At 39.9% G+C, this 16,564-nt stretch overlaps 1 protein-coding gene across 3 annotated transcripts in view; it reads right to left on the bottom strand.

Moving 5' to 3' along the window:
- Window positions 1-8,318, bottom strand: part of lmx1bb (LIM homeobox transcription factor 1, beta b) — a 47,501-nt gene extending 39,183 nt beyond the window's left edge. The window contains exons 1-4 of one of the 3 annotated variants that reach the window (XM_008305992.1): window positions 8,264-8,318; window positions 6,619-6,650; window positions 6,121-6,243; window positions 5,508-5,694 (exon numbers count right to left, since the gene is read on the bottom strand). In XM_008305992.1, the coding sequence (XP_008304214.1) occupies window positions 5,508-5,694; window positions 6,121-6,190 (257 nt within the window). In that variant the 5' untranslated portion in view covers window positions 6,191-6,243; window positions 6,619-6,650; window positions 8,264-8,318. Of the gene's footprint in view, window positions 1-5,507; window positions 5,695-6,120; window positions 6,289-6,618; window positions 6,732-8,263 lie in introns of those variants that run through there. The other 2 variants (XM_008305984.1, XM_008305979.1) reach the window with 2 other exon arrangements.
- Window positions 8,319-16,564: the final 8,246 nt, after the last annotated feature.

The raw sequence follows: 16,564 nt of genomic DNA, 5'->3' as shown, positions 1-16,564 counted from the left end.
CACAGTTGGGGCCAGCAGCGATACTGCGAGCCAGCAGCAGAGGCCTTGTCTCAATTTCTCAAGCACGTTCGAGCGGGCTGCCTGAAGAAACAAGTGTGGGCTATTTCCAAACTATAGGAGCAAAATGAAACAAACAGCTCCGAAATGTAATTAGAAATACTACAAACGTGCAGAAATAAATGAGGAACTGTTACACTGTCACCGACGCACACGCATTCAAAATGAATAATTTCAGCGCAGTAAAAAAAAATCCAACCACTAAAAAATTTTCACTGTCCTGATTTCAACATGTAATCTGGCAAATCAAAATTGAAAACATTTGCTGAGTTTGTGTATTCCTCGGCTGGCCACTTTAAGAAGGCTATTACAGTATTTCACAGATTTAGCCAAAATCTAATTTGTAAATTGCATTTAATGGTTTGTGGTTGCCTTGCTTTTTGTTATGAAGAGTTGTCATGCTGTGAAAATAAACCTGAAGGCCCGAGGACTCGGAGCCAGTAATGAAAATCACTGCGTTGCCGAGCCGAGGGCTTTCTCTCTACCGTCACTGATTAGCATTCCCGATTGACTGACATGTCCCACTGGCTGCCTAACAGCCGGCTTTAGGAGATGAGGTTAAATTGTGGCTACCAACAAATTGCATGCTTGAGTTCCTCTGCACCCCTCTGCTATCATCCAGTGTAATGTGAGCACACCAGGCAGATCCCTCTGCAGATCCTTCTCCTCCCCTGCACAACAGCTCCCCCACACAAAGCCACAGAGACCTCTTTCCACATCCCTCGCCACCAGTCTGGCCTCTAAAGTGGTGATGGGCATTACCGTGGCTGAGCCTCTGTGGCTTCCCATAGCGTCCTGCAAAGTGCTTTGTGTTCCAACTGCTGCTACACACACTACACACCCCCAGCACCTCCTGCCACACACTCTGCACCCAATCACTTCTGCTAAAACGCACAGCGGAAATGCCTTAATAAACACAAATCTTAATGAAATCACCTGATTTAATAATATAATACCTGAGATTTACCGACAACATCACACAAAAGCATTATGAAAATACACACAGCTGACTACTAATCCTTTTACGGATGTAGCCGTAGTAAAAAATTTATAATAGCACTCTTCACACAGACAACAGTTAATTTAGAAATCACTCAAAGAAGCTGTTTAAGGGAAGCGAGAGGGGAAAACACAGAGAATCCAAGATGTGGCTAGTGATGCAAATAAATACAGCCCAACAGGTCTTTTAATGGGTCTAAATGTGTCGGGTGGGGGGCACAGTTAGCAAACCATGAGATGACAGATGATGCATCCTAGTATGCTGCTGGGACAGGCCGAGCCATGTTGACATAGAACCCAATACTTCCTTACAGAGGAACGGGGCCAGCTTCAGCTAGCTCCTTGCCGAGCACTAAAAATCCCAGCAAGCTGAAGCAATATTATCCGGCTTTGTGTTTCTAACATTAGATTTGTCTCTCTGTAGAGGTCCTCTTTTATTTATCCAAGAGCAGTGGCTAAAGACACATTTTTATCCTTTTTAGGGAGAATTAAAAAAAATATAAAATTAAAAAAAGTATAGCTGAAAGTTAAAAAGTCCTCCACAAAGGAACGTACACCCACAGACCTGCCTACAGAGCTGTCTCTGAAATACTTCGGCAGGATTGAGGACAGTCTTTAATTAACTGCAAAACTACCCAGCTGGGTTGACAACACAAAGTACATCCTGGTGTTTCTTTTTTTTTTTTTTTTTTTTTGGTTAGGGTATGAGTGTTCGCAAAGTGCCAGGCCATGCGGGAGTGTCCTAGAGTGAGTAAAACACACACACTGGGTGAGCTAACACAGAAACCCAGCCGTCAGCATCTATCCGGCACACACTGCTGCAGCGTCCCAAGCACAGCTAATTAAAAAACAACAATTTCACAGGAGGGCACTCCAAACAGTTCTAAAAAGCACCTCTCAGCACACCGGGGGATCGTCCAGCATACATGGGAGGTGAGACAGGTTCTGGGAGCTCTGCTTTTATGGCTTCATCACTGCTGTGTTTTTTACTACTCGTACTACCGTGACCTGAATATAATTTTGCTTACAGCATGTGAGTTTGAAGATTTGGAAAAATCTGCATGCTGATGTATTGGATAGGTTACAAATGAAACATTCTAAAATAACATTTTGCTAGACAGTAAAACTTTATAGAGCGTGGAAAAAAAAATCCACTGTGGAATGCAAGGTTTTTATGCATCAGCAGGACCCAAAAGCAGGCAGCATGGTGTATAATATAGTTAGTTAATGTTATGTTTTGTAGATGGAGCCCATGGCAGTTTCTAACAAGGCAGTCCATTACAGGGGTGTTGTCCAACACTTCGGTCAAGTGATAGGCCTTATTACATGCCTCCTTTCAAAGCATCTGCTTGGTTAGAGGAAAGGTCCCTCTGGGGAAAAGATCTCCTTCTTTCTAATGATGTATAATTGACCTCCGAACACCAGGGCACAACAAACTCTCTCGGAATGGTGTAATTCCACTCTACCTTTTACATACCGCCCGTCTCGTTCAAGCTTGTTCCTCCTCTACGGCTACGGCTCTCGTCCAACTGACAGCTCCGTCTATTTGCCTTCAATTTTATCAAACTTGCACTGAAATATTCTTTGCGAACGTCAGCGCTATATTGCTGTTTATATTTCTCCTCTTCTAAAATATATTCATTTGATTTTTTTTTTCCCTCTGGAAATGATGTCTGATATCTGTACATTTGAGGTCTTTTGGAACCTAAATCTTCAGCTATCAAAAATATCCCTTATTCACAAAAAAATACCTTTTTCAAATCAAAACAGGGATGATTAACACGGGTCAGCTGCATGGCGTAAAAAAGGCAAACATAAGGGGAAAAGGCTAATAAAATCCAATCTTGTTACTATACAATTGCACTGTATGGAGCGAGATGTGTTGAACTGTGTTGGTGGGAGTTTTAATAACACAGTACACAATTGTTTTCCCCCGTCTGCACTTAAACCTGTTCCAAAGGTGCGAAAAAAGACTGCTTGCCAATTCCTTGATTTATTATAGCTAGTGAGAGCTGATTACGGGGCATGAATCAGTTGCTGTAGGAATGTAATTAGGCACGTAGACCTCTGTAAGGCTAGGAGCGCTCTTCACAGCCCAAAGCAGTTTGTGGGCTGACAAATGCATCTTAAATGGGTGTCATAAAAGTCAAAAAGGTGCCAATTACATCTTTAAGTATCCCATCAATGCAAATGGAATAAACAACAACAGAAAAAAAAGGGGATACTTGTGTCGACGTAAGAAGGACCCACCCGCTAACTTGGGCTGGGAGGGGTTAAAACAAAAAAAAAAAAAAGTGGGAAGAATTAAAAGATGTGATGAATAATAGTGTGTGAGAGCAAGGACGGCGCCCAGCAGGTTGTTGTGTTTGGCTGGAGTGATTGGACTTGCCACACAAGCTCACAACATTCAAAGCAGAGAGAGGAGAAAAAAAAAAGGGGGGGAAATGGTCAGTTATAGTCCAAATATGGGTCTTGAAGAGCATATCAGAAACAAAATGCCAGGAAAGAGTATTATTTGGCAGCCAGATACATCCTGTCTGTCTCTGAATGTCTGTCTCTTAATCTCAGTCTTCTTCTTCTTTACACACACCAAAGACATTTAAAAAAAAAAAAAAAAAGAAAGAAAAGTACAAATGGACAGTGCTAAAACCAGGCATGAGAAAGAGATCCCCCCTCTCCGCCGGACTGTCTCAACTTCCAGCCACCTCTGAGCCGTGACGCCGTGACTCTGGTATCCCCTAGTTACTGCTATGAATTTTCCATTGTTATCAGCCGACTACACTCCTGTCACAAAGCTGGATGAATGGCACGCATGGCAATAGATGTAACTCTTTGTTGCTTGCAAGGTATCTAGCAGAGAGCCATAATGTGCCGGTAATCGAAGTAGAATTGTTAAAAAGGCCGGACACAAAAAGCTGAAAATTTAGTGACAAGCATGAAAAGCGCTCATGCGATGAGAAACACAGGGCACCCCAGGGTCCTCGCCGGCCAAACAGGAACCCACCTAATACTTGTAGCTTCAGTGTTTGCTCCACACTATCTGCCATCTCTGCTTATTTTAGGAAATAATTTACTAATTCAATCTGCTAATTTATCCAAGGTGAATGGCTGCCATGCTGAAATGTTTACAAGGTAGAATGTAACTATTTAATTTGTATTTTTTAAATACCACCTTTCACAAGTTTAAATTACAAAATAAAATTATTTTATATTACTATAAAACAATAATAAAGGGAGGCAATTCCTGAGTTATTTTCATTTATTTATAATTTATAGAATTATTATGAGCACCTGTAAAATGAATAATGCAGCATTTTATTCATTGTGTTGCGGTGAATTCGGCAGAGCTGCATTTAATCACACTATTTTAGGCCAGAATAAACTCTAAATGCTGCAGAGGTTTGAACATTGTGAAAGTTGCATTTTTACAGTTGAAGATTATTTCTGCGTTATTTATATTTTGTTTGTGCGTGCGCGTGACTCGCGCGTGCGCAAACGGCAGAACTTTTAATTAGGAGTTTCGCTTCGCAGGTAAAGTTTGGATTTCTGAGGAGTTCAATGCGCGTTTTATTTCTCGTTATTTCTCGTTAAATTGCTGCCATGACTGTAGAGCCGCGTGCTAAAATATATCAAATAAAATAAGATACACCAAAATTTAATGAAATTAAATCAGCAGCTACGACCGTAAATAATCTGTAACATTAATAGAATAAACAAAAATTTAAATTACACTGCAACAGCTAAATACAGAAAACACATTTCAGAGTTAAGGTTAATTTAAGGCGAGTGGTTTAAAGAATAAATGAAAACGTTCTGATCGGGTTAAAAACAAAAAAAAACTGAAACCGCGCAGTGAGTCTGTGTGAGTAAAAAAAAAACTACTGAAATGGTGGTTTCCATATTTTGTGTGAATGTGCAGCGGTTGATGGTGATGGGAAAAGGCCACATGATTCAACCAGAAAACTGAATTTGTATGACAGAGAGCGGAATAAAAAAAAAAGAAAGTCGAGGCTGCACGCCTGCGCATTCTCGGGCCTGAGTGGAATCAACGTCTTATATATTTTTTTTTGTCATAAATGCGGTGACTGCACACAGACTAAAGTGGAAATATCGTGGGCCAGTGTGACAATAACACATCCAGGTGTATGACAATAATGCACGGCCGCTAATGCTGCAGCCACTTTAAACACTCATGTAGTGCTTTATTTTACTAAATAAAAGCTGAGATTTAACTCCATTTTTTTCTGTTTTTATATTTTGCAGGCTAAGCAACGGCAACAGGTCTTTTTTTGTTTTGTAGAATTGAATCTTAAGGCTGAAGCAGTGTGAGAGAAGGCCTCTAGGTCAACCAAAGCATCACCTTCATTTTTTTTTTTTTTTAAACATCTCTGCACCACCCACCATCTAAAGAAATGCAGAAAGAGAAAGAGAGAAAGCAGAGAGAGCCTTACTGTTGGTAGTCGTGTTTGCAGTAAAGTTTCCTTTCTCTGAAGTAACAGCTGGTGGTGAGAGGCTGTTGACACACGGTGCACTGCAAACACTCTTCGTGCCATGAGGAATCGTTGACTCTCATCAAGAAGCGGTCGGAGATGGGACGCTGGCATCCTTCACACACCGATCTATGATGACATTCAGAGCCTGCAAAAGACGGCAGAGGCCCCCGTCAAGGAAAGAAAAGGAGCGAGAGAAGGCCTGGATCAAGGAGTGCAATGGGCTGAAAACCACCTCAGAACACACTGGGAGTTAAATCAAGTCCAGTAAAGTATATAATATCAGACTAAATAAAAAAAAAATAAAAGCAGGTTTTCTAATTAATTCTATGCTCTATTCAATAAGGCCTGCAGATGATGAGATCACCTCACATGTCTGCATCTTGGCATTAGAATAAAACTGCTTTTATTGCTGTTTTATTCATTTGTAAGGTGTAATCATGTTAGGGAATTTTAAAAAATAAAGCATGCATGCAAAAATATAAGGAATCACAGTGCAGTGTTTTACGCAAAGAGATTATTTTTTAAAGCTACACAGTAAAAAAAACAAAACCAAAAACCCAGAAGGACTCACCGAGCATGACTCCGAGCGTGGCTTGTCCCGATCGCAGGGGATGATCTTCAATTTTTATGCCGTCCAGCATGATGCACGTCTCGGACTGTTCTCCCGCGGAGAGGCGCTCCAGTGACACCAGACCTGTTGCAATATCCATAAGAATACGGTCAGACTTGACAAGAAAATCCACCACAAAAAAAAAAAAAAAAAGCTGGTCTGGAGAGCGGAGCGAGCGAAGGAGGCGAGGAGCTGGAAACCTGTTGAAAGCGTCTGAGCTCCGTGTGACACACAGATCGGAGGTGGAGGAAGACAAAAAAAAAAAAAAAAAAAGAAGAAGCAGGGGGAAATAAACTTATCTAGATGAACAGTGTGGAGGGGAGGTAGAAAAACACTGATGCTCGCACTAGTTAAAAGGTAAAGGGGGCAGTGTATGAGCCGGCTATATAAATCCCTGATGCGTCAGAGAAGCGTGGAGAAACAGAAAGCAAACAATAAAAACACTCTCGGAACAGTCACCTGTTATGATCAGAGGAGCGAGGAAGCTTTATCTTCTCGACCCCAAGCCGACGGGAGAGAGAGAGAGAGAGAGGGGGGAAAGAAAAAAAGCTGGTGTGAGAAGAAAAAAAAAATGTCTTCACGGAATATCAGTCTGCGGCAAAAAAAAAAAGGAAGAAGGAAAAAGAAGTAAAAGTTGACAACAAATCCAAAGATAGCAGAGTGTGTATGTAGATGTCCCGGCAGTAACTCTTTGGAAGTAACAGAGACGGTTGGTTGGTTGTGCCCCTGTCGCTGCAAAAGTCTGAGATCGAGATTGAAGCGAGTAGATCCTCCCACTCCTGCATGCATGGCTACACTTTTTTTCATTCCCCCATTCACTGCCATTGGGATGCTATTGGAGCAGAGTACAGTGCTGCTCCACGCAGTCCAATAACAACACACATGCACAGGAGAGGAACACTGTGCTGCACAAAAGTGGCCTGGCACCCAAGAGCAAATAATAATAATAATAATAATAATAATAATAATAATAATGCACTTTAATGTCATTCCAGCTTCATTAAATCGTGCGCATTCTGACAAAAATAATGGAAATTACGCAGCAGAAATTCACCTAAAAACCCTAATGCAGGATTTTTTAAAACACTGCGCATTTATGATAAATTTGCTATATTTTAGTAAGAACAAAACTGCAGATACGCTGTGTGTGTCTTTTGGAGCATCACATGCTCTTTTGTGTATTGTCTCCAGTGGAAGCTGCTGTTCTCTTTCAGCTGATGCACCTGGCGATCAGTGCAGATAACAGCGCTCTGTCCAGCTCTGAGGTGGCCTCTGCCATCCAGGGTTATCCATCTCTGGGTCAGGCATGACAAAAGAGATCAGTAATAATAGTAATAATCATAATAATAATGATGATGATGATAATAATAATAGTGGATCTCTCATGTGTTATTTTTGCAGACACACAGCTGCAGATCTCCTCTCACCGCTTGCTGGTAAATAACCGATCAGTTCACTCTTAAATCTGAACTGTGAGCCTTCGTGCAAATCAACCCCACCTTGACGCTTGGAAATTCAGAAATGCGTAATTCCAAAAAATGCATTCAGCCCGTGGCGAAATTTGTAGGCTAATAAAATTCAGAAATCCTCAGTGAGTGTGTGCGTTTTTTTTTTTTTCGTCAAGGTGTGATTAAGACGTTTGGAGAGGTGCGCAGTAATATTGCGCGGAGGCCTGTGTGAAATTATCGGGCTGCTAATGGGAGCTGCGCGCTGCTTCCCGAAGTCTCGCTGCATGAGATTGTTATCAACTTCTAGTAGTGTAACTGCAGGCCCAGACAAGGCCAAGGATATAAGAGTGGACACATGGAGCGGGCTGCTTTGCGTTTCAAGGAGAAGAGCCCAACTTCATGCTTGATTTAAAATTTTAGATTTGAAAATGAGATAAAGAGGAAAACAGCGCATGGAGGTGACTGACATGGCAGCAACTGTTTCATAGAATTATTATAATTACATCTCTAAAAAAATAAGAACTGATCTCACATGACTGAGTGTAAAAAGAAGTCTATTAGGGCGAGGACGCAAACGAACATTTTTGCATCCAAAAACTGGTTGAATTGTGCAAAATAAATAAATAAATAAATAAATCTGTGCAGCCAGCTTGTACCTTCAGTCCAGAAGGCCTGGCTGCGTGTTGTTCCTGGTATCCTTTGTGAAGCATCAAGGCGATGACCTGTAGCCCAGTTTGGAAAACAGAGAAGAGATTGTTGGCGTTGCCCTCTGCTGTTCGCTCAGAGAATCGCTGCGCACAGCCACACAAAATGCAAATAAAATGATATTTCACTTTCACTTACGGTTTTAAAAGGATCCAAGCATCACAGAAATATTAACAGAAATGTAATATAAATATTGCAATTATTCTATTTTTCTTTAGAGGGCAGTTTCCCTGTTAAAATGACTCCATACCTGCCCTCTTATGAAGTCATCCACCCCCCGACTTGGCTTTTCTTTCCTTCTATTTCCAGCTCTGCTATCAGCATGGGGTCAATTACCTCCGCCTTTGCACTATATTGGATTATCTTGCCACTAAGCAGCATTATGAGCTCACTACTATCAATACAATATAATCAATATTTTCTTTCTTTCCTTTTTTTTTTTTTAAACAAAACATATGAATCCGGCGTTACCCCCTATCCATCCATCCATCTCCCCCACCTCCCTCCCCCCTCCTCTCTCTCTCTCCATCCTCCCTCCCTCCTCCTCCTCCATTCATTCAGCAGTTATCGGTCGGGTCACTTGTGCGAATGAGGACATCAAACATTCATTCAATAAATCAATCCGCCAACTTTCAGCCTGCGGTGTTTTAATGAGCCTCTACATGACAGGCCCTCCCTCGTTTTCTACAGGGCAGAAAAGAAAAGAAAAAAAACCCCAACAACGCTGCAGCAGGTGTGCAGTACAGAAAGCAAAGGTTCCTTAAGTTAAGCATTTTTTTTTTTTTACTTAAAAGTAAGCAGAACTGTTGCACCCATCGGAAAGGTAAGAGACCGTTATAATGCGCCTTCAGAGCGACTAACACTCGGGAACAGTTTCCACAGTGACTGTGGAGGTAAAACCAAATGACAGGAAGGTTTTAAAAATTATTTTTTTTTCTTTGTGAGGGAGGAAAAAGAAAAAAAAAGAGAAAATATGATGCTAAAGTTGGATGGCACAGTTGAATATTGGGAACATTTACGCACAGCTTTTGGATGTTTTCAAGCCCAAATCGGCCGGATTTGATATTTCATTAAAAGAGGCACAAAGTTTAAAAAGAAAGAAAACAAAATACATCCACTCGTAGGTATCGTGTCTGTTTTAATTATAGTGTCATTATGGATTCATGTGATTCCAACAATTAAATAAAATTGAAGAAAAAAGTGCCACAGAAAGAATCGTGGCTGCTCAATTCCACAGTCAGTGAATTAACAGAATTATTAAACGACTTCGTTAAATTTGATCCGAAACAAACGCTTGAATCAAACTGAAATAGAAATATGTGGATAATAATTCTGCTTTAATTACATTTACACCACGCTGTTTAAAATCCACGCACAATCCATTCGTGTGTTCTTTCTTTCTAATAACTCAGTCCAGCGGTGTCAGTCAGGCCTCCTGCTCTGCTCAGAGCCGCAGGCTGCAATCAATGTATCGCAAAAATCAGAGCAAATAATATCCTCAATAGCCTTTTATTAAATTGGACGTGTGGACTGTAATAAGCGCTGCATGTAATCACCACTTTTTTATTTATTTATTTTCCACTACAGGTTTGCTTGACCTGGAAAAAAAAATAAAAAAATGTTCGCGTTTTCAATTATGCCTTAAAACAAAAGCGCCCCGATAAGCATTTTAAAATCAAATCCCTTAGTGAGAATGGGAAGAACACTTCAGCTCCTCAAAGGGGAGACTCAGCAAAGCGAAGACATAATGGCTCCCTAAATTGCAGGGCTAGAGGACTTTGATAGTTAACTCACTTTGATCTTTTAATGAGTGTTTCTAAGCTCTCCATGATGCTTTTTTAAAAGCTCAAATGAAGAAGAAGAAGAAGTAGAAAAAAAAACAGAGAGAGAGAGAGAGACTGCCTTAATCTGTTTGCTGCCGAGGTGAACATGTTAAAAACAGTCTGACATTGTGCTGCAGCAGCGCGCAATTTCTCATCCTGCACAGGACACTTTTTTTTTTTTTTTGGTCAAACAGACTGAAGCTATGTTGCTATTTTTTTTAAATAATTTTTATGTTGGTGCCGGTTTTCTTTCCTGGACGCGTCTCTAAAACCACCAGTGCGCCTTTGAGAGCGCGTCAAGCGTCTCTCTCGTCAAAAAAAGCACCGGAGCCGTCGATGATCAACACTGGAGCTCAGCTGAAGGTTTGAACGTCGGCAATACGCGATCAATCGGCTGTGATTTAATCTCTGTTAAGCCTTAATGTTTCTGCATTTCCTCGACGCTTTCATACCTTAAAATAACTAATATAATTACAGGCAGTAAACAAACAAACAAACAACAACAAACAGACATGTGATGGCCCAGGGCCCCACAGGCCTGAGGGCCCCCACATCTACCAACTCGTTTTTTATTCAGAATTACAAATCTAAGTCACAAATTGAGTCCATGCTTGTTTTTGTTTTTTTATGTTTTCAAAAAAAATATTTAAAAAAATCTCATTATATACCTGCTGAAATCTCATTTGAGCTCATTAAAATTCAAACATATAAGCTAAAGAGTGGAGTTATTGACATCCTCCTTCCCACTCACTCCCATATTCCTGCCTCTGCTCTGGAGCCCTTCTTATCTTACTGAGGCAGCCAAAAAATGATACTGCAGGATAATCCCAGCTCCCCAAGGATTAAGCCAAAGTATAATACTAGCACTGTCAAGCCATGGCTAGATTTGTTTATGTTATGATTTATTGGATTCAGCCCTTTTTTTTTTTTCTCCTCCTCTCCTTTCCACTGACAAATTTATTGAGTTCTTGACAAATGGCCTGACAGGCCTCTGTGTGACAGCGAGCTGACATACAAGTTTGAGATGGGAGGACTGAAATGTGTTTACCTGAGTTTGTAGCTCACCTTTTTGTTAATGCACGAGCTGGAAGGTAATTAACATGAGATCTAATTATGTAAACATATTTCCAAACACTGATTGGTTATAATATTTTAACAAAATGAGTATGTGTTGGATGCATAGAATTGTTTAACCTAGAAAAGTAGAAAAGATAGATAGATAGATAGATAGATAGATAGATAGATAGATAGATAGATAGATAGATAGATAGATAGATAGATAGATAGATAGATAGACTTTAAGGAAAACTTAGAAAAAGATTAGGACATCTTAAAACCACTTCATGACTTCAAAAGTAAACACTGACAATTTCACTGCTAACTTTTGCATCAATAATGAACTAAGCTGCTCTAATTCAGATGCATTATTGCTGAGTTAGAAGTTACAGATATAAAACATAATTTTTATTACCTGAAGCCTCTTTTTTAACAACTGTATGGAGATCTATTAACGCTTATGACTTTTAAAATTCAAGCACAAGGGCTTTGTAATAACAGTCATATCAACAACATCCTGTGAAAAGTGACCTGATGGCTGTAAGATATGATTGCTTAATGAGCTCCATTATCTTCTATTTCTAATAAATCATCATCATCCTATAAGCTGGAGTTAAACACCGCGGCGTGGTCTGTGTGACGGACCGGCTCATCTGATGACAGTGATCCATGATGCAGTCAGATTTATGCACCTGGTCCCCTGACTCAGTGTGGACACACATGACTTCACAGTGGAACAGAGATGTTACCAAAGAGCCATAAAAGCCACTATCTGAATTACAACATCATCCCCTGCTGGACAAATCCAGACATTACAATTTAATCTGATCCTCCACAGCAAAACTTCACACATCCCTTAAAATGTCATTAACTGAAGAAAACTACAGTAAAAATCATGTTAATAATATATTACTGGTTTAAGTGACGTAAATACAACACTTTAGTTAAACAAGCAGACTGTAATTTACTCTTTCAAAGCACATAAATGCAGAACTTAATTACTGTTTGTCAAATTATTAATGAAGTAAACACAATACTGGATTTATCTCATCTTAGTACTGAAGTCTTTTAAAAATAATTGTTGTTATAACGACAGGATGTTTTTTTCTATCTTTATTAACATGAAATGTAATTATTTGTTGCAATTGTTTTGTGTTCTTGTTGTTGCTTTTTTCCATTTAACAATAATAAATTTAAGCAAGCTTTTAGATAATTAGTTTTTCATACAGTTAAGGTAAATTTATGATTTTTATGATAATAGAAAGACATGTCTAATATTTCTGCTGTTAAGTTGTTACATGGTGTTAATCTGAAACACTAAAGATGTGTCGTCGTTTTTTCTTATTAACAAAATAATTACCTGTCAAAAGAATAATATGGAATCCAAGGACTTTTAATCCTCCCTACAATTTGCAATTATATGTCAAAAGATGTTTTTTTACTATTAAGTGTAATCATATTTATATTATTTGAACAAGTTTTGAATGTGCTGTATGTTCCTTGTTGTTTAATTTGTATTATGACATTTGTCAGTTTAGCCTTTATTCATTTTTGGTTTTGATATTATTTTTGTTTTGTTAACTTTTCTCTCCTCATATTGTTCTTTCCATAGATGTTTTTCAATCTTTTACAAAACAGTTACCAAATAATATACAAACAGTATAAAAGATCCACGCAAAAATAATTAAGTTTTGATTTTTGTTATTTAAAAAACTGAGAAGTTGAAACTTTTTAGTGTCGGCTCAATGTTGTGTCAGATGTTTAACTGCTTAAAAAGTCAAAACATTTAGAGAACAATGTGCACAAAATTAATCAGTAAAGTTTTAAAAATGCAAATTATTATTGGATAAACAAATGAAAGAGATACATATTTCTTAAATAACTAACTTTTCTTTTACTATTTATCTTTCTTTTTTCTCCCAAAATGCACTGGACTAATTGTGTGTCTTTTAAAATAATATAAATGCATAGTTTTCTTTTTAAACTATACTGCAGTCAGATTGATGTTTTATATTTCCATTTCAAAAGACAAATAAGAGAAATGACATATTTACTCTTGACATAATGTATTTGCTATGATTTGCAGTGAGTTTTTTTCATAGTTTTATTGTTGTAGAGTCACAAAAGCTAAAATGTAAATTAAATAAGGTCTCCTCTGCACTCTGTCATGCAATAATAATAAAAAACAAACATCAAATGTTCTGTGGAAGCCTGATGATTGATTTTTTTTTTTCTCGAGGATTATCTCTCAAACATTTTAAAAAGCTGGTCAAAGTTGGATCGCAGATGGCAACAGATGAACTTTATGAAACCCAGCGACAACAACATCTTTCTATTCTGTGATGTGGGGATCTCCCCTTCCCTTCTGTTTTATTTCACACACAGGCGATGGCCAAACAAGTCTTCCTGTGAGCCTAAGCTGTTCAGACACATGAGGAACAATTTACTGCATGGTAATTTTAAACTAAATTAAACCATGGTCTCCAAATGTCTCCATCTGACACACACCCACATGTATTTGTGACTTTCTCTGTTGATGAGCGCCTGAAGAATCTTACATCTTTGTCCAACACGGACCACTTAATATCCCGCACAGAGGTGCAGAGTGGAGGAGTGACAGAGAGCAAAAACAATGGTTTGCCCTCTCAGAAACGTCTTCTAAAAAACTTTAAAAACTTTGGCTCATGTGCACTTAAGCAACTGATGTTTTATTGTCATGCCAGAGCGGGATGCATGGCATTTGCTGCTACATGATTGTTTTCATCATTAGCGAAATGGACTCAGCTCAAGTAAGATTTGCAGCTCCTTTCATCAGATGATCATGTTATTCAGTGGATTTGTCTCCGCAAAAATAATGTTTCCTCTGACGAAAAAGTCAGAGCCGCAGGAGGCCAGAGGCATGATTTTAGGATGTGTGCCACTAACAACAAGCGCAGGCCTTCATGTGGAATGTAGAAATTCTGTTTCTGCTGAACAAACTGCATGTGGTGGCAGACTTTGTGGCTGAAGCAGTGAACGATATTCTAAACATATCTACATATATGCTGGCTGTGACATAGAGCTGCAATTGAACGGTTCTGTTTTCAGGGCAAACATAACTAGAGGATCAGTCGAGGCTCGGGCCAGCCATGCGCTACATGTGCCACATTAACAAGACAGAGACAAAGAAAAAATAATAAATAGGAAATGAATCACTGCAATGGAAGCAAAAAGTATGCAGAAAATGTCACTACCGAGGCCAGCAGCAATAAAAACTCCATACAATCTGTACGTGTGTGATTCTTTTTCCGCCGTCTCAATCAAACACGGCGGATGTGTTCTGTGTGTACTCGATGCGAGCGCGTGTGCACATATATGATTGTGAGTGTGTCATTAATAGGCTGCACTTCAGAGAAAAAGGTAGAAATCCACCAGATGTTTTGCAGCTGGGTGGATCTGGTAGTGAAGATCTAGACAGCATCTGTCACAGGCGAACATTTCTAATCTGTCCTGAACATTAGGCAGAGAGCACTAAAAACCCATCGCCGGGCTGCATGTGCTGCTCAGTTCACAATGTGCTCACCACAGGCTCTGCAGTTTGGCCCCGAGAAAGTTCAAAATTAAACGAGAACAAAAGTAATATTTATCACGCCGAGCAGTAAAGGAGCAATTTTAACTACACCATTCCTCTATGATTTGTTCTAAACTCTCCTCCTTAATGCACAGTGTGGCTGAAAAACTGTTAGAAAGCAGAACAGGGGCTAACTGAAGTTATTAGGACAGAGTGCCTGAGGCTAAAGACCAGAGCTTTGAACTAGAGGTCCAGCAGAGCTTAGTGAGGTCAAGATCTGTCTGACAGCAAGCAGAACTAACATCACAATGTTCTGGATGGACTGTTTCTTCAAAGAACTTCAGTTGTGCATTACAAAAGAAATCACTTTCAATTATAGCACACAATGCCATTTACTTTACAACAATCATCCAAAATGTAAAGACTCCACTTGCAGAAATGTCCTGACAGTAAATCCGATGCTGATAGATGCAGCTTTGAACCCACTTTCCATATTTTTATTGCTTGAAATTTAGGGTCTTAAATTTCAACAGTGGCCACACGACTGTACGTCAGAGCTAACTATTATGCTTTTAGCTGACATACTTGGCTTTTGGAAGCTGTGGGAATCACTCCAGGCTGACCTCGATGGTCTCTAGATATTTCCCTTCCCGGGTTCATGTGCCTAGTTACCAGTTGGTCAACCTCGCGCCCTGTGAACTGACCCTGTCCTCCCTCCGAGGTTTGAAAGGAAAAGAAACCCAATCCTCCGGGGAACGCTCCGACTTACAAGAAAACTGCTGGCCCGAATCTCTCAGAAGTGCTGTGTTTTCCCACTGGACCACTTTCAGCTTAATAAACATCTTAACTAGCCAGAGGTCCCACGGGAGCTGCTGGGAAATCCTCTGGGCAGCCAGAGCTCAGGAGCTGGCCCTTTATTGCATCCAGGTGGCTGTTAAAAAATGCTGGCTGGCCATAAATGTCCAATAAAATGCAAGTGGCACCTTCAAGGGTGGACAGGGTCAGTGCACCTGTCTGTGGACGAAAACTCCATTCGCTCCCCTGTGTCCGATCAGTTTGATGCCGCACAGTACACTGTGCCAACACGGTGACGATGGAGAGATTACTGAGGGGGCCTTCCGGGCACAGGCCCAAAGGTTTAACACGTATTGTTAGAAAGTCAAACAAATGACCGCAAAGAGATGCAAAACAACTGCCAAAAAGACTCACAACAACTATAAAGAGAAATAAATTACCAAAAATGTCCACACAGAGACTCAAAACTACAACAAAAAGATGCAAAACAGAACGCAAAAGACAAAGAGACACAAAAAGACGGTAGAAAGAGACTCAAAACTGCCATAATATAAAGAGCTGACTATAAGGAGAGGAGAAACAACTACAAAGAGACACAACAGGACAGCAGAAAGAGGTGCAAAAAGACAGAAAAGAGCCCTGAAACTGCAATCAAGAGACACAACTGAACTACGTAGTGAGGCAAAACAAGTACAAAAAGATGCTAAATGACCACAGACACAAAGAGACACCAAACAGTTCCAACAATCCAGCTGGCCATTCATACATTTATACAAATCAGCCTCGTGGTAGCGAACAGCACAAACACGATCTGAAATATAGATGCAGAGATGGCCTCCTGAGCAGAAAAGCAAAAGCTATCATGCTGTCGTTTGAAGCTAACTGGGAAATTAGGGGGATGCTCATTGAAATTCTGTCCAATAACTTCCCGTTTGTTTACGACTACTTCACACATACATGAACGGTGGCAGCAGCCTCCCTTCATCTGTCCAGTCTGGTCGCTGTCCAAAGGGAGAGTTAATTGTCCC

The sequence above is a fragment of the Stegastes partitus genome, unplaced genomic scaffold, assembly GCF_000690725.1.
Source record: "Stegastes partitus isolate 25-593 unplaced genomic scaffold, Stegastes_partitus-1.0.2 Scaffold44, whole genome shotgun sequence".
Taxonomy (NCBI): domain Eukaryota; kingdom Metazoa; phylum Chordata; class Actinopteri; family Pomacentridae; genus Stegastes; species Stegastes partitus.
This window is presented reverse-complemented; position numbering and strand designations above follow the sequence as displayed.